This window comes from Sphaerulina musiva (assembly GCF_000320565.1).
Source record: "Sphaerulina musiva SO2202 unplaced genomic scaffold SEPMUscaffold_3, whole genome shotgun sequence".
In the NCBI taxonomy this organism is placed as follows: Eukaryota; Fungi; Ascomycota; class Dothideomycetes; order Mycosphaerellales; family Mycosphaerellaceae; genus Sphaerulina; species Sphaerulina musiva.
The window spans coordinates 1781577-1799277 of NW_016017385.1; the positions used below are offsets into that span (position 1 = coordinate 1781577).

A 17701-nucleotide genomic window follows, 5' to 3' on the forward strand; every position below is an offset into this window, starting at 1 on the left:
CCCACCAAGACCACATACACGTGCATCATCAAAGTCAGGTATTCGACTTCTTTCAACCAACTTCAATCTTACCAGACTTGGAATGCTCAAGAGAACAAGCGCACTGATCAAGCACGTTCCGTCGCTATCAATCAAATTCTCCACGACACGACCAGTAGCCATGACGCACAAGCTAAACATCAACTCGAGCGTCAAGCTCGCCTCAGGATATGAGTTGCCCTTGCTGGGATATGGTAAGTCCATTCACATGTGTCTCTTGTCTATGTTGATGCAAGCTGGCAACGCTGGCATTGTCGATTCTCTTAGCACTCGCCATGGTCGTCGCCACGTTCACATATCCATGACTCTCGCTAAGACGAGCTCACAGGTGTCTATCAAACGTGAGCCCGAAGATTAAAACCGCAACAATGCCGAATATGTCCTAATTGTTAACTCTTGACAGCCCAGCAGATGTTTGCGCAGCCGTGACCACTCACGCGATCAAGTCGGGCTATCGCCACGTTGACAGCGCCACTGTCTACAGAAACGAGGAGCCAGCCGCCAAAGGTATGCTCGCTGCTGGCATTGAAAGAGAGCAGCTCTTCTTCACGTCCAAGGTCCCACCAAAGGAGATCAACTACCAAGACGCGAAAAAGTGCGTAGATGAAAGCCTGAAGAAGACAGGTCTTGCCTACATTGACCTGTACTTGTTACATGCTCCATATGGAGGCAGAGATGGTAGACTGGGCGCCTGGAAGGTACGCGCCTTCACAAGCAGTTCCTATTCTTGCAGTTTTCTCGTACTAATCTCGCCCAGGCTCTCGTCGAAGCAGTGAATGAAGGCAAAGTCCGCTCTATCGGCGTCTCCAATTTCGGTGTACAACATCTTGAAGAGCTCGAAGCCTGGCAGAAGGAGCAATCTTCTCCCAAAGAAGCTGGTATTCTTTCAGTGAATCAAGTCGAGCTGCATCCATGGCTTGCTCGCCCAGATATCGTGAAGTGGTGTAAAGCCCGCAATGTCGTTCTGGAGGCCTATTGTCCCCTGGTCAGAGCAACTCGCAACGAGGATCCCACGCTCGTGCCGCTCGCTAAGAAGCACAACAAGACCCCAACCCAGATTTTGCTGAGATGGGGCCTGCAGCAGGGTTTTGTTATTCTTCCAAAGAGCGTTACGCCCTCGAGAATTGAAGAGAACACTGGCTTGTATGACTTTGAGCTGGACAAGGAGGATCTCGAAGCTCTGGACACGGGGGCATACGAGCCTTGTGCGTGGGATCCAACAATAGAGCCGCTTGAGAAGTGAGCTCATGCTTGAACATGCTCAAGTTTCAGCTGGCCACGCGACAGATTCGGAAAAGCGGGTATGGTGCAGCAGCACCGAATGCAACGACATGACCCATATTAGTAGAGGTTTTTGATACACATCCCAGACAGCTCTGTCGGCCATCCGTAAGTGCAGTCTTTTGACACAGTCGCTCCGCAGTCCGCTTGTTCAGTTGAGGCATTCGCCATAGTGGCATGCAATGGCCGTGTTGATACGCTGATCTACGTCTACCGCGCAAATCATCCCGTTTGTGCTTGATGATCAGGAGCATTTGTCTGCTACCAGTAGCTATGAGCTTTAAAGCTTCACCAGGTATCCGTGGCGCTCTTCCGAGCACCCACCTAGCGTATAGAGAATTTAGTAACACAATCGTACGATGGGCGCTGACAACCACTGCTATTCAGCAGCAGTAGCAGCAACTCGGTGATGTACAGGTGGTTTCTACTTCGCGATCCACTGCCCCCAACTGCCTGAACACCGTCGGCCTGCAGTAGGTATCACCTTAGTACCTTATCATAGAGGATACATGTCGGGCAGGTTGCAACAAACTTTCTTTCCGCACGCCGGCTGTCTTAGCCATTGTCGGGATAACACACCAGATGAGGTATTCGTTGCAGCGAGGCTAGGCAACTCGACGTCCGACACTGCGAGACTTCTACGACCGCGCGCCGTGGTGTATGGGGAGGGGTCATCAGACTCACACTCGTCTCAAGCTTGTATACAGGATAATCCGCTGTTGTGGTACGACTCCGTACAGAATAGCAAGAGGGGGCTTTCTCCTCTTGCTAGAGATCCAGCCTTTTTTCCCGGTACCTGTCTGCATCAAGCAGGCTTGCACCAAACACTGCGGATGCGGTAGCTGAATCGCTTGTCATTATAACGGATAGATGTCCCAGTATAGAAGTGACTTTGAGCTTAGAGGCGATTAAGAAGAGCACTGGAGCGGCTTCTATAGTGAAGATGTTTTCATGCTTGTGAAGCAGTATAGTCTCAATATCGTCCGCCTTTCCATCGGATATCGGTCTGTGGTACCATTGAGAGGTGTTCCATGGTCAGTCGCTCGTTGTCAAGATTAGGTAGACCTGCTTTGACAAAGAATGGAATATAACGTCCCCTGACGAGAATCTTCGCGTGCTGCAGAAGAACAGATCAGGTAGAGACTCCTCAACGTGCAAGAACTTCCTCGTCGTTACTAGACCAGAGAGATGGATGCTTCCCTTCAAGGTTATAAAAGACGTCGTCCTGGATGTGGAAGCTTCGGATGTCGACTGTCTCTACTACAGTATTGAATCGCCCGACGACACTGGCACTTTCAAAAAAGGTAGTGTACGTCACGATCTGTGACGCGAGCATCATCCGCCGGGATGAGCATAGCACAGAGTCGTCCTTGATATTGATGAAGAATCTTAAGAAACTCGCGGGCTGGACTGATCCGGACTGGCACACCATGGACGTCGTCAGTACTGAGGACGACGGCCGGGATATTACCTGGTGCACGGAAATGGTCCGTACCTTACTTACCACTTGTGCTCTCAACGAGTCTCTGCTCGCGCGCAAGTACCCCGTTATAATATGCTGGACATGGAGTTTCTTGGTTGGCCAAAAGCATCGGACTGCACGCGCGCGCATTGCTGAAGAAGATGTGTACATGAAGATCGCAACGTTTCCCTATCAACTCAATTACCTGCGGCAAGAAGTGAAAGATGTTCGATGTATCAATATTTGCAGGGTAAAAACCTGCCATTTGCTCCGGAGCTTCTCGGATAACTTCTACGAAGAATCACTGGATTTGTCAGGCCATCAGAGGCAGACATGTGCGCACAAGTTGCAGACCACAGTAGATGTATGGATGCCCTGGGAGAATTCCATGCGAAAGGGCATTCACCACGGGATTCTCAACAAGTTCAATATTTTAATTACGCCCGGAAACAAACGAAATGGTATTCATAGACTTCGAGAACCCGACGTTGACGACGACGACGACGACGACAAGTGGATAGCCCGATTCAGAGATAATTCCCATCGCTGGTCCTCCCCCTCAAAAGAAGCTGCTCCAACAGGTCAAAGAGTTGGTCGAGACTGGCCTGGTGTATCAGCGTTTGTTCTGTGCGAAAATACCTGATTCCTGCTATATACAGCCTCATCCCTAGTAGAGCAGCGAGATGGGCAATAGTAATCAAAGCACGTCTGTCTATACAGACAGCACGCACTGCAAATTTGCACCACAGGGATGACTTCCACCGACAGTTCTGATGATGCCTTGCTTGTAAAGACCGTGAGAGTAGCAAGACTTTTGTTTTAGAAGGAGGAATTTCGTGTCGCACAATGCTCGGCGTTATCCATGCACGATAGAAACAGGCCAGCACACATTTGTTCGGTGTATAGTAGCTGTAGCCTGTAGCCTATAGGTAGATGCGCAAGTAGGTAGTTCTCTACCTACCTTAAGAGAGTGATTTTGGTTTCTGTAACATCTTCGCTAAGTTTTCGTGTCTTTGAACGCAGACTCTCGCCAGGCAGAACAAGCGAGGGACTACCCATGCAAGGCCCGTATCTCCTCCGCCATCAATGTATGCACTGCCGTAGTTTCAGAATAATCCCAGTTGCTGAAAAGACACGAAACCAATAGTTTCTCCAAATCACATGCAAGCGAACGGGATCTGGAGGAAATCATCAAGCTGCCGACTGTCTCTCCCTCTATCTCTCTCGCTCGCTTGCTCTCTCCCACTCTCGTTTTCTTCGGTACTGGAGGGTGATGGACGACGACAGATGGCGATGGCGCGCAAGGGAGTGAGGCCGGAACATGCGTTTCGCAAGGCGTGAAACTTGCAAGTCAGGACTTTCAGGCCCAAGCAAGTTCTAGAATACACACAAACAGCTGCTCGCGCATCCTCGCGTGGTGGCTCCACATTCGTCCGCGAGAGCGTTGGAGAAGCGTGCGTTAGAGTGGTAGAACTACTGGGCCGAGTCATGTAACGTCAAGGAGAAGCGTAGTTTTGCAGTAGAGGTAGAGGGAGGTAGTTGTAGTAGTATGTTCCACGAGCATTCCGGCTTGATTCTGTACCACACCTTCACACATGTCTATCTCTCTGCTCTGCGGCCTCCTCTCTTCCACCCTCCCCTTTGTGATTCAAGCGGTGATGGCGTCTAATGGAAATTAAGGACGTGTTAATAGCTAGAACTAGCAGTTCGCTTGTTAAAGGGCTTGTTTCTAGACAAGGCCAGCCAGCCAACTTGTAGAGCCGATGCCCGAAATTGCGACCATCCTCCGACACTTTTTCTGTCCAGGGATCAGCCCGTCCTATTGCGCCTTTTCGACTCGATCACATGCTTTTAGAACTTTCGAAGTTAGGTACACACGGTGACACTGACACACAAGTGACAGGCGTGAGTAGGGCAAATCACACCCTACTTCCTACTTCCTACCGTCGGGACGCCACACGTGCGGATGGAGGTACGAGACGTTGCTGAAGTTTTGCCCAAAGGGGCCTGAGATGGCTCCGGGGCCTCCGCACCGCGCAGCGTGCATCAGACGTCTCATTTGGGCATGTCGACTCAGAAGTGAAAGGTCGCCATGCCATTCGTGGCTTCCCAAGCCGCCACCACTCACCACGCACTGCTTCCCCCCTGGGTGCCACCCGTCTTGGGATCCCTACTAGAATCCTACCCGCCAAGCCCCATAACCAATACTGCCTCCAGAAAAGTAGTTATACCCTTCCCCCCCAGCCCTGCTAAGGTTTCGTTCTTCTGCTTCTCTCTCTACCACCGCTGCACGCATCCATCAGCACTCAATCGAAGACGTCTGTTCTTCAGCCTTTCGTTTAACCACCACCTCCACGCTCTTTACCGCAGGAACAGCTTCGACAGCGCTCTTTTCTCCCCCCACGAAAAATCGCCTATTCTAGCAATCTCAAGAAGAAAACCACAAATCAGTCAAGATGTTCTCCAAAGTCTTCACCGCCGGCCTTGCTGCCTTTGCGCCTCTTGTGGCCGCCTACACCAAGCCTACTGGTGACGCCCCAGTTGTGCGTATTGCAGAGATTACGAGAAAAGGAAGCCGCGACTGACCATTCCCAGGGCAACCCCATTTCGCAGCCTGGTCTGAACAGTGTTGTGCCAGTTGGCGAGGGTTTCACGGTACGCGATATCGATGGGTGTAGATCGCTCATGAGTCCCACTTGCTGACCCGGACCTACAGATCACCTGGAACCCCACCACCCAGGGAACTGTCACGCTCGTCCTCCTCAAGGGCCCCAGCGAGAACGCTGTTCCCCAATACGCCATCGTCGAGAAGACCGAGAACGATGGCAGCTACGTGTGGACTCCATCCACCGACCTCGAGCCTACCGAGGGCGCTAAGGGCTATGGTATCCAGCTCATCGACGACGCCACTGGTCAATACCAGTACACCACTCAATTCGGAATCAGCAACCCAAAGCCCATGAAGGCCAACGTCCCAGCCAACACCCCAGCCAACCCCCCAACCTACGGCGCTCCTTCCACCTCTTCTTCCAGCTCTTCCGTCAGCTCTTCTGCCAGCTCGGAGTCGAAGACCATGGAGATGCCAACTCCTTACGCTCCCAAGGCCACTTCCACCTACATGACCAAGCCCATTTACGGAACTGGTGTCACCTCCGCATACGTTCCCAAGCCAACTGGATACTGGACCGCCAACACCACCATGGTGAGTTTCCCCCCACACACTTTCCGTAAGATGCGATGCCAAATAACGGTATATTGACATTTATCCACAGGTCGCACCAACTGGTCACATGCCTAGCTCCACCATGAAGACCAGCGCTGCCACCAACGTTCCTTCCGCCACCTACGAGGGCCCATCCCAGCAAACCGGCGCTGCATCCAACGTCGCCATCAGCGTCTTCGGCCTCGTCGCTGCTGCTGGTGCCGCTGTCTTTGCCATCTAAGCCTCAAATCAAAATGAATGACCCGGTTTTGTGACCCCAAATCTGCCACCAAGTAAAAATACCTGGCCTCAGCGGGATATGGGGTCTTTTTCGGGTTTTAATGACTGCGGCAGGCGCGCATGGGGAGTCTTGTGTGTGTGTATGTATGTAGGTACCTACCAGGCCGGTAGGTATGTATGCATTGGGTATGGGGGCATGGATGGCGCTCAGTGGGCCAATAAATGCTTTCAGCTGCAGATGCAGCAGTAGCGAGCTGCGAGCAGCAGCAGCAGCAGTAGCAGCACGCACGATGTACAGTTCCGTAACGTTTATTTACAAGTCGAATGACAAGCCAACTAAAAGCCAACTAAAATTTAAAGATGAATGTGAACCAAGAAACTAAACTACCAGGTACCAGGTATCTCCTACCTTGGCGGTATCGGCATGTCCATTTTTTTTTTCTTTTTCTTTTTCTTTTTTTTCTTTTTCTTTTCTTTTTCTTTTTTTTTTTTTTTCTCTTATGTTCCCACTCGTAGTATAGACTATAGAGGCTTCCCTCCCCTAGTGTAAAAAAAAATCATAAAAAAAGTCTAGGCGAAGAAAAAAAAAGTCTAGGTCAAGGAGGTACATATATGTACATGTACCTAGGCAGGTGCTACTAGAGGTAGACTTCTCACTGTATATTGTGGTTCCCATCCACACCTACCTAAGTTGGCGAGATTTCAAAAAGTCCAAGCAAAAAGTCCAAAAAAGTCAGTCTCTCTATGAACTCCTTTTTGTTTCATTTCTACCTCCGTGTTAACGTTACTACCCATGCTACCTACCTAATCTACCTGATTTTTTATTTCCCCACGCCCCCGTCTAGAATGAAATGCATGCATGCCGAATTCCCAGGGGTATCTACCTTATCCATCACGCGAGAGAACAAAAAACCAAAACTCCATGCTCGGGAATCAAATCAAATCAAATAAAAAACAACAAATCTCCAGTTGCTGAATTCATTCACCCAGACTCCTTTTTGTTGTTGTCAGGCAAGAGAAAGATCATCCCGGCTTACTACTTGCTTTACTGCTGCACAGCAGCCTCTGGCAGATCCAATGCAGGGAGATTCATCTGATCGCTCATCTTCATTCCCATAGTCATGCCATCTCTGGGAGAAGGAACACTGCCCGTCGAAATGATGCTCAGCTTCCTCGTCATGGCTCTGATGGCTTGCGGGCTGCCCACGGGTGACAGATTGCCGTCATCAATCGGAATGTGAATCCAATTGCGAATCTCGACATTCGTGTCGAGAATCTCCTTGTCGTCTTCCCCGGCGACTGCAATGCCATTTTCACGTAGAGTTTGCTGCACGGCGCGGAAATTGAGTTCCATGATTCGCTCCGGTTCTTCGGCTTTGGTGATGCGCTTTGCGATCCAGGGGAAGAGTAGGCCGAAGTCAGATTGGTTGAAGTGTTGGCTTTGCTTGACGAAAAATATGTGTGGACCTGGCGTTCTGGTGGAGGGCGAGCAATTCGCTGAGACGGATGCAGATGTGGGATCTGAAGTGACCGCCTTGTTCCCTGATTCTGCTTGAGAGAGGCCACTAGCCTTGCTACGCTGTCGAGGCAGAGACTTCATGGGGGAATTACCAGAGGCGTAGCCAGAGTCTCTCCCGGAGGACGGATCGCGTGCCAGACGTGCCCAGTCAGGGAGGAGTTGGCCTGGTGCACGCGAGAGACGCGGCACTGTCGAAGGGCGGCGCGAGAGGGATGGAGCGCCGATGATGTGTTTGTTCAAATTGAGGTTATCTTCCCAGTTGAAGAAGGCTTCGGAAAGAATAGAAACCACATTTGCTCCCGCAGGACCACCGATGGCGTAGGAGGGAAGAGGCTTGTCCCACAGATATGCCTGGTCGGGCGACTTGAATGGCAGTCCCCACATATCCATGAGGACCATGGGGCTCTCCGGCATGATCTGGTGTGTAATCGCTGCATCTGCATTCGGCGTGATTAATGGTCTTCCCGCGTCGGCAGGCCGGTCCTTGTGGTAGAAGATGCTCTTCAGAAGTTGCACAGTCGTACATGCGCCATATGAGTGTCCCGCCCATGTCACTTTTCCCGCTTGATGAATGTCCAACATCTCATTGAACATGTCCAACACTTCTACGCGCTCCTTGCGCTTCGTGCTCGCATTGATGTCGAGGTTCTCCAGTCTCTGGCCTGCGTCAATTTTCATCAGCACTTCGTACACCATGCTGATCTCCCACAGACGGATTCGCAATTGTTTGTCCCGCGCCTCGTACACCTCTGGACTGGGTTCGTGGCTGATCTTGATGGGGTCTACAATGTGCGCTGCTTTGCTGCTGGTCTCGCGCACGTATTGAATCGGACTGCTGCCGTCTCTGTGGTCCAGCGCAATCACGATCATGCCATTACTGGCCATGTCACCACACACATAGCTGTACGCATTTCTGCTACCTGCCAGCCCGTGGCTGAAGATAGCCACAGGCCAGCGTGCACTACTGGTCGGCGGATCGAGCAGCTTTGCATTGCGGTGGGCCGGCAAATTGATCCAGTACAACTGCTGCGGCACCCACGATATCAGACTCGCGACTTTGGGGTTCTTAACGCCCAGGAAGTTCGCAAAGGCGCGCATGGTCGGCCGCTGCGGATTCGGAATCCATCGCACGGGTCGCGTCACCTCGGACGACGAGGGTTTGTGACAGGGGTAGAAGATGCGAAAGGAAATGGTGGCAGCGGCGTTTTCGGGGCTGTCGCAGGGAGAAGGGAGGTCGCTGGCGGGTGTCTCGACATCAACGGTGCCCACATCATAGGGCCCGTGATAGCTGGGAAAGGAGACAATAGGATTCCATCCCGAGAGCCACGAGGCAGACATGTGTGTGGCCTTCTCTCTCTTTCTCTCCCTCCCGCGCGCGCACGCTGCTACCTGATGGGACGAGTATGTCGCGACGTGGCACGTTGTCGGTGTGTGAAAGGAACGAGTGGAAGCGTTTCTGACACTCTTTTCCAGGAGCGGAGAGGGAAGGAGGCGTTCTGCGTAGTAATACGAGTCGTGGGTTGGAGGCTGTAGTGAATAACGTGGCGAGGAGGTTGTTCGTCAATGTATACTCGCGGAATTGAAGACAGTGGTACAGTTGAAGCAAATAGTGGGAGGAAGAGGAGGAAGAGGAAGAGAATCAGGAGATCGAGGAGCAGGAGGCAGGTAGAAGATGAAAGGGAGAGCGCGTGAGAGTGAGAGTGAGAATGAGCATGATGATGATGATGATGATGAGGCGAGGGCGAAAAGGCCGCGAATCTCTGTAAGAATGAGATCGTGTGCGTCGCCAGTAGAATAGTCTTGGTCTAGAATAGAACTAATTCTAGAGCCCTGCGATGATACGTCAATGTGCTTGCATTTTCACGTGGCTAGCGCATGCGTCCTGGGCTTCGGTACATGTACTGTATACTGTACTTCTCTGCCGAGGATGGGGGAGAGGAGAGAGAGAGGGGGAGGAGAGAGGAGGAGGAGGAGGAGGATCAGAAGGAGAAAAAGGAGGCATCAGACAACCACAATCACGTCGACATCGCCCAACAATATAATAATCGCGCGATGAAGGGAGTTGGCTCTCCTGAGTCGTGGCTGTTGGTCCTGAATGAGGTTGAGAGACAGGCATGTTGGGCACCGCGTCACATACCACAAACCCTATAGGACGACCACTATTCACAATACCAATTTGCCAACAATTCTCAAACACGCTTCTCTACTTTACTCCTATAGGACCTCTACCGTCCCGAGCCAACCAACAAGCTGTTCCATGCTGGCCAAAAATCAATTTTCTTGTTACCTCTGGTCTGGTTCTGAATAGCGACACATAGTATTCCGCCTCCGCCTGCCTGTATGTTGATCACCGATATGCTTCAACTCATGCCTACCAACGTGGGTTTAATCGTGTCCACGTACGATTCGCCCGCATTCTGCCCATGTCATCCATCACACTCCTCGGCGAACCCAGACTCGCCAGGTTTATGTTTCTTGGAGTCTCCCCCTCTCTCTTTGTTGCTTCACGGCAAAGTACTTGGCAACATCCGGGTCCTTCTTGATGCCGCCGTCCATCAGCAGAGGTTTTCAAATGTGATCAGTCATCATAATGAAAGTCGCAAAACGCGCTATTAGCAGGCACTGGCTGTCGTCAGCAAAGTAGTACTAGTAGGTAAGGTACTGTCAAGTACATTATTACATTGGATAACTTCGTGATACGGAGGCCTGGCCGGCATCTGCGAACGAGCCCCAAGCGTGCTTTTCGGTCTCGATGGTCCTATACTTTCGCTCCCAGTGTGACATGGAACGCTCCAAAACACATCCTCACACCTCCCAGACAGCTTCTTGCACAGCTGCATTCGTTACTGGCCGCACATCCGTCTACTCCGCTCGTCCGCTGAGGTCAATAATAAGGTAAGAAGAAGGCTGGAGAGCCCGCGCAAGCAGCTCCTGGCTACAGCTCTTCGGTCGGGCCGTAAGGAAACTTCTCAACCACCAAGGCCGAACAAGCAATGCTGTACAATGGTGATGGTCCAGAGCTGCCGGCTCTCTTCCCGAGGACAAGGGTGGTTTGACAAGAAGAAATTTCTTCGCATACCACAGTAACCACCACATGTTGCCGATAAACGGTACTTGAACATGGTAAAATGGGTATTATTAGACGCGCAACGATATCAGTTTGCCAACGCTCGACACAGCCGCGAAAACTGCCACTCCAGCCTTGCGCAAGATGACACATGAATGACTGGTCACCGTCATACTTGCTGAGTACCAGGTAGTAGTCCTTGGTGATCTGACGTGGGACTTGGGTCAAGCTGTAATCAGCAGCTGTATCCGTTTTAGCCCTACCAAAATAGAGTGCGTGAAGCATCAATGGTTCCTGGTCCGGGGAGCTCGCTAGTGCAGCTGCTCGTACGGAAGCCCGACTCAGCACTGGAGAGACAGGTGTCCGACGACGACTAATTAACCTCTCCTTTCCTCTTCTTGGGGCGACGTGTATCACCTTGTCTCAGCTTCATCGTGCACCTACCATCGACGATCCGGTACCCAATGCTGACATATATCAATCGTTGAGAGACCTCCATGTGGCCTCTAGCTGCGAACAGCCGGATTGATTCTCGCCTCCACACCCTCCGTGTCGCTTGTGTCTTTCTGCACCAACAAAAAGGTCGCTGCGCACTCAGGCTCTTCAGCAAATAATCATCATGGCCGGCCACGACGCGTCCGTCAACATCCGTGTTTCGCTGCTCACGGCGCAGATACTGGAGTATTGGGGCGTGTGCCATGCGAAGCTCGCGAGATCGAAAGCACGAAAAGCCGCAGTACCGCTTGCATATGTACCGCAAGTCTCCGGCGCTCTGCAGATAATAGAACCGCGCACGTTGTCCAGGCCACAGGTGAGCTTACAGCATACACACACTTTCCACGCCATCTCCATCTTTGGTTACCTTGTATTGGTATACCAGTACATAAGGTACCTACAGCTTTGGTACTGTGCTGACTGTGCCAAGGCTCCGGCGAGCCGCAAATCGTCCCTGCAGTCGATACAGTCTAACCTCCACGACAAGGCAGCGGCAACGTGCCTAGTGCAGAACGTCAGCGTGCTATCACAAAGGTCCGCGATCCCCATGTGTACCTGGTACCTATTCATCTTTTGATATCGTCGACCTCGCCTGTTGAGTGGGGTGACTACAACAAGATGTCGGATGCATGAATGAGACAAACCTGATTGATGCTGACTGGGCGATTGATGTAGTCATGATGTGCCTCAGTGGCGCCCCGATCAAACGCCAGACTGGGCCTTGGGAGGAGAAGACTCGCCCCGATGTTCCTTTGAATCCCACCAGAGTGTGACGAGTCAAGTGGACTTTTCGATCGAGAAACCCAAAGATTATATCAACTTAAGCGACCTCATGGACAGTGCCACCATGTTGGTGGGGTTTGGGAGTCGGGATGTGGGCAGCAGCAGCAACAGTAGCAGCAGCAGGAGAGGGTCGAGCGTGTCGACGCCATCTCGGGCGAGCAGCATACGAGAAGTGGAGTCGAGTGCTGGTCGGCGATAGTGTTCTAGTATGGGTGTAAGGTATGGGGATGGAGGCGCACAGTTCTGGATCTGGCCTCTGGGTGCAATGATACCATTTGAACAGTTTGATGGGTTTTTTGTTTTCTGCGAAGCTGATACCAAGAAGTACCGGGGGATATATGTCGCGAATGGCGATCAGACGAGTCTGTAATCTTCTGTACGACTACCTATGGATGAGGGATGGACAGGAGGCGAGGTTGTACCTTAGCTAGGCGAGACCAAATTGGTGTCTTCCGCCATGCGATCCATTCCGTTGATCCCATTGCTCCCACGCGATTTGCCTGTCCATGTGACACTCAGAGTCGGACCGTCGCACCACAGGCCGAGCGGCTGTAGAAGCGGCATTCTCGTAGCATTCTAGTATGTACCCCTAGCGGCATACCAGCGATGCCGGACCGATAGATGTACAAGTTTACAACTCCTTTTAGGCTCAGATGGATTTTTATGCACGTCTGAGCTCCTCTCTTCTCCTCTCGCGCCCTGCGCACTGAAGTTGCATATGTACCTTATGTACCTATGTGATCGGAGGAGTCACCGACACTTCCAGGACGGTCCGGCGGCACACTTCCGCTTTCTACCGTCAGGATTACTATATACCTCCGAGCCTCGAGGCGGGACCTGCGTTATTCACTCGGCCGGTGCCCCCCCTGAGTTCGTAGTCACATCTGGATGGGGTAATGACTTTTTTGCCAAGCTCGTATGAACGGTGTGATGATGTGATCTCATTGGACTTCAGAATTCAAGCACTTCAAGGTTTGCGGTTTCTTGTCGCCAAGGTGATCGGTTGCGTAATATGAAGTCTACAAGTACCTAGGTATATAAGATCGTGTGCTGGAAAAGAAGCCGAAAGTGTCCGCAATAGGAGATTCCGTCTGAACATTTTCACTACCTCCTACGGCTTATCCCATTCTAGTTAGATGATCAGGTAATCAGGCCTGGGAGCAGTCAGCCAGACTCAGCCTGAATGCAAGTCGCACTCTCGATCCGAGGACATGTCCGCCAAGAATGCTCACGGTCCGTATTGCCAAGCGAGCTTGTCGGTGCGACTCCTCGTCTTGACACTGCTTAGTGAACGTCTTGCCCACACGAGCTGCCCGTCGACGGCCTGTTGTCGCTGCTGCTGAACGTTATATCTGACTCCGACTTCAATGCTCCCATTGAAGCCTTTGGCCACGCCTTGTACTCACTCACTCCCTCCCTCCAGACGCGTGATATGTGCCAAAAAGAGAGGCAGCAAAGGAGGCAGAAGCAGTGAAACTACCACCTAGCAGCACACTGTTGTGATCTTCTCCAGATCATTTCCCCAGCGGAGGTGGGTCATTGTCGGCGTCTGGAGCCGGTGCAATTTTTCTGCAATATGATGATGCCGAAGGGTGGAGAAGACACTAGATCCACACCTTGCATGGTTGCATGTGGGCAGAGAAATAGCAAATACCACAATAAACATGGATTCTTACTAAATGTTTGGTCGCCTGGCCCGAACAGACGGCGGACTACTGCCTATACTCGGTTCCAATTGGCAAGGCAGTACACAAGAGATCCACTGCAGCGCGGAGTTCCGCCTCAGGGTGCCGCCCGCGGTGCTATTGTCCACGGTCCCGACGATGTTGAAGCATTGATCAGATCATAGCCGAGGGGAAAACGAAAAAACGCGAGGCCAGTGGATAGGGAGGGCATTGGCAGTATATAAGAGAGTTGCTGAAGATGGCACTCAGTGGCGGAAAAGGCCAGTCGTTCCACTCTCCATCATCCCTCATACGACCTCGAGCATGCCTTCTGTCAAGGCGGCTCTTCTGGCTGCTGCTACTTCGGTAGCTGCTTATGACTACTCGCAGTTGGCTTCTAGCAAGAACAACTATGGAGCACCTGTGAGTTCCATGTCAACCTTTCTGTGGCAAGCTTGTTTGGTCAAAGATCTTGGCTGACCGATGAGCTGTAATCCAGAACCCCGATACCACATACCCGGGGTTTGAGAGCCAGAATCCTGCTGCCGTAGCTGGAAGCGATAGCTTTCAGATCTCTCCTCCCAAATACCCTTCCCCATGGATGGACTCGAGCTATGGCAATTGGAGCGCGGCATACCAAAAGGCATTCGCCTTCGTGGAGCAGCTCACTCTTGCCGAAAAGGTCAACTTGACAACTGGTTCGGGATGGCAGCTGGAGGCTTGCGTAGGTAACACGGGACAAGTGTCAGTATACTTCGGCAAGAGTCGTGGTCAAGATCATTATTGACCGTCTTTGCAGCCCAAGACTTGGCTTCCGTGGCCTCTGTCTGCAAGACAGCCCTACAGGTGTCCGCATGACAGGTGAGGAACAACACATGCTATCATATACTATCCATGACTGATTTCTGATCTTGCTCTAGACTACAACTCTGTTTTCCCAGCTGGTGTCAATGTAGGTGCCTCTTGGGATCGCCAGCTCGCCTACGATCGTGGTAAAGCAATGGCCGAAGAGCATCGTGGCAAAGGAGTCGATGTCCTGCTTGGCGTAAGTATCGTGCGAGATCCATATGACAGTGGAGCACATCGCTGACACAACGAATAGCCAGTTGCTGGTCCACTGGGTCGCACGCCCGCAGGAGGTCGTAACTGGGAGGGCTTCTCGCCTGACCCCGTTCTCACGGGTCAACTTTTTGCCGAGAGTATCAAGGGCATTCAAAGTGCTGGAGTCGTGGCCACTGGCAAGCACTACATCATGAATGAGCAGGGTAAGATCACTACTTCTGTAGCAGTTCGCATATTGGGAGAGACGTGCTAAACTTTGACCCGTTCTGACGTCTAGAGCACTTCCGTTTGGTGCCTGAATCGAAGAGCTACGGCTTTGTCAATATCACGGAACCCTCATCGTCTAACTTGGACGACGAAACTTTGCACGAGCTCTATCTTTGGCCTTTTGCCGATGGAGTGAAAGCCGGCGTCGGGTCTATCATGTGCTCGGTACGACGCCAAGGCCTCTTTCACAATCGACTTGACTGACATCTCCAACTATAGTACAACCAGGTCAACGACTCTCAGGCTTGCCAGAACTCGTATGTCCTCAACTACCTTCTCAAGGGCGAGCTGGGCTTCCAGGGATTCGTGATGAGTGACTGGCTTGCCACTCACTCTGGTGTATCCAGTGCACTTGCCGGACTAGACATGGTAAGTCCTCAACTATGTATTCTCAATATCGTCCTGAGCTCAAGCCTCCCGCGGCGACAAGTTTATACTCGACCTATTCGCAACAAGTCCGCAATCTAGAGAAATCTGCTTACCATGAACCTATCACTTCTAGACTATGCCTGGAGACGGGACTGCTTTTAACGTTGCCGACTCTTTCTTCGGTACCAACTTGACCGTTGCCGTGCTCAACGGCACCGTTCCAGCCTGGAGAATCGATGATATGGCTCTTCGTATCATGTCGGCCTTCTTCTACGTGGACGGGCAGGTTGAGCGCGAACCAGAGAATTTCCAGTCCTGGACAACCGATACATTCGGATGGGCTCACTGGTACAACAAGGAGGGTGGCATCGTGCAGGTCAACCAGCACGTCAATGTCCAAGGTGATCACGGGAAGCTCATCCGCCAATGGGGTGCTGAAAGCACCGTAATGCTGAAGAACAAGGGCGTCTTGCCTCTGACTGGCAAGGAGCCATTGACGGCCGTGTTCGGCAACGATGCTGGACCAAACCTCGCAGGGCCGAACAGCTGCACCGACCGCGCATGCGCCAACGGTACGCTGGGAATGGCTTGGGGAAGCGGGTAAGTCTCGTGTGAACTCATCATCCCACCATGAGACACATATGATGAGTATGGGAAGAATGCGGCAATGACAGGTGTACTAACCAATCCGTAGGACTGCCGAATTCCCGTACCTCATTACCCCGGATACCGCGATCCAGAATGAGGTTCGAGCCAATGGTGGTGCTTACGAATCGAGCTTGAACAACTGGGACTTGGGACCTGCTGGCAAACTCGCCCGACGCGCTAACGTCTCCATCGTTTTTGCCAGTGCGGTAGCTGGAGAGTGGTATCTGGAGACGGACGGCAATCTCGGAGACAGAAACAACTTGACGTTCTGGCAGAATGCGGACGAAGCCATCGAGCGTGTTGCGGCAAACTGCTCCAACACTATCCTGGTCGTGCACTCGGTTGGTGCCGTGATGTTGGAGAAGTACCAGAATCACCCGAACATCACTGCCATTCTCTGGGCTGGTGTACCTGGCCAGGAAGCGGGCAATTCCATTGCAGACGTCCTCTATGGCCGTGTCAATCCGTCCGCCAAACTGCCCTTTACCATGGGCAAAGACCGCAAGGACTATGGCGCGGACATTCTCTATACCCCCAATGCTCCCGTGGCTCAGATCAACTACAAGGAAGGTGTATTCATCGACTATCGCGGATTTGACAAGCACAACACCACGCCAGTGTATGAATTCGGTTATGGTCTCAGCTACTCGACATTCAACTACAGCTCGCTTCAAGTCACCAAGCTGAACGCTCCCGCCTACGAGCCCTTCACCGGCATGAGCAAGCCAGCTCCCACGGTTGGAAACTTCTCTACCAACGCAGAAGACTACTTATTCCCCGCAAACTTCACCAAATTCACCGGGTTCCACTACCCCTTCCTCAACTCGACCGACTTCGCCCAAGCCACCGGCGATGCCGACTACGGCATGAACTTCACCTGGCCCGAGCACGCCACCGACAGCTCCGCACAACGCATGCCCAAAGCCGGCGGTGCTCCCGGCGGCAACCCTCGTCTGTACGACATCCTCTACACGGTCTCCGCGACCATCACCAACACAGGCAAAGTCGCCGGCTACGAAGTCCCTCAACTCTACATCAGCCGTGGCGGGCCTTACGATCCCGTTCGTGAACTCCGCGGCTTCGACCGCATCTGGCTCGAAGTGGGCGAGAGCAAGACGTTCACGGTGGATGTCACGAGGAGGGATATCAGCAGCTGGAATACTGTGGAGCAGGATTGGTTTGTGAGAAATTCGACGAAGAAGGTGTGGGTGGGTAGCTCGAGTAGGAATTTACCTCTGTCGGCTACTCTTCCTTGAGGACTTTTTTTTGGTAGTACTTACCTACTAGATTGAGGTAGACTTTCTGTTTGAAAACAAAAAGAAATTGATGATAATGATGATGATGATGAGCCTTTCTTTCCCTTTCTTTTCTTTTCTTTTTTTTTCTTGGAAGTGAATTGCTACTATTACCAACTACCCACCTAGTGTAAGGTACCTAGGAGGTAGTGTTATTACGAAAAGGTTGTCGGTCCAAAATTTGCTTTGTACGCCCACGAGCTTTTCTTTCCGCCTTTTTGTACACACACACACACACACACACACACACACACACACACACACACACATACACACACACACACAGAGAGAGAGAGAGAGAGAGAGAA

At 51.9% G+C, this 17701-nt stretch overlaps 6 protein-coding genes across 6 annotated transcripts; 5 read left to right on the forward strand and 1 right to left on the reverse strand.

The window, feature by feature from the left end:
- Positions 1-80: 80 nt before the first annotated feature.
- On the forward strand, positions 81-1433 carry SEPMUDRAFT_148247 (2,5-diketo-D-gluconic acid reductase A; the record flags this gene model as incomplete). The annotated part of the gene is made up of 4 exons (XM_016904800.1): positions 81-233; positions 368-380; positions 443-737; positions 797-1433. Coding segments are annotated over 4 exons (947 nt in total), but the record flags the coding sequence as incomplete, so codon positions are not given.
- Positions 1434-2549: 1116 nt separating this feature from the next.
- SEPMUDRAFT_106872 (uncharacterized protein) lies at positions 2550-3425 on the forward strand (the record flags this gene model as incomplete). The annotated part of the gene is made up of 1 exon (XM_016900655.1): positions 2550-3425. One exon carries the CDS (start codon positions 2550-2552, stop codon positions 3423-3425), a length of 876 nt encoding a protein of 291 aa, XP_016762698.1.
- Positions 3426-5238: 1813 nt separating this feature from the next.
- On the forward strand, positions 5239-6225 carry SEPMUDRAFT_140315 (uncharacterized protein; the record flags this gene model as incomplete). Its single annotated transcript, XM_016902932.1, has 4 exons — positions 5239-5325; positions 5378-5437; positions 5499-5984; positions 6055-6225. The coding sequence occupies 4 exons, from the start codon at positions 5239-5241 to the stop codon at positions 6223-6225; spliced, it is 804 nt and encodes a 267-aa protein (XP_016762699.1).
- A 739-nt stretch (positions 6226-6964) lies between these two features.
- SEPMUDRAFT_148248 (uncharacterized protein) lies at positions 6965-9429 on the reverse strand. The gene has a single exon (XM_016904801.1). It carries the CDS (start codon positions 9079-9081, stop codon positions 7270-7272), a length of 1812 nt encoding a protein of 603 aa, XP_016762700.1. The 5' UTR covers positions 9082-9429; the 3' UTR covers positions 6965-7269.
- Positions 9430-11337: 1908 nt separating this feature from the next.
- SEPMUDRAFT_148249 (uncharacterized protein) lies at positions 11338-12498 on the forward strand. The gene is made up of 3 exons (XM_016904802.1): positions 11338-11621; positions 11736-11839; positions 11981-12498. Exons 1-3 carry the CDS (start codon positions 11430-11432, stop codon positions 12285-12287), a joined length of 603 nt encoding a protein of 200 aa, XP_016762701.1. The 5' UTR covers positions 11338-11429; the 3' UTR covers positions 12288-12498.
- A 952-nt stretch (positions 12499-13450) lies between these two features.
- SEPMUDRAFT_148250 (glycoside hydrolase family 3 protein) lies at positions 13451-17432 on the forward strand. Its single transcript, XM_016904803.1, has 9 exons — positions 13451-14175; positions 14252-14496; positions 14552-14613; positions 14673-14797; positions 14855-15017; positions 15092-15246; positions 15301-15450; positions 15584-16050; positions 16145-17432. The coding sequence occupies exons 1-9, from the start codon at positions 14077-14079 to the stop codon at positions 17352-17354; spliced, it is 2676 nt and encodes an 891-aa protein (XP_016762702.1). The 5' UTR covers positions 13451-14076; the 3' UTR covers positions 17355-17432.
- The last annotated feature ends 269 nt before the right edge of the window (positions 17433-17701 follow it).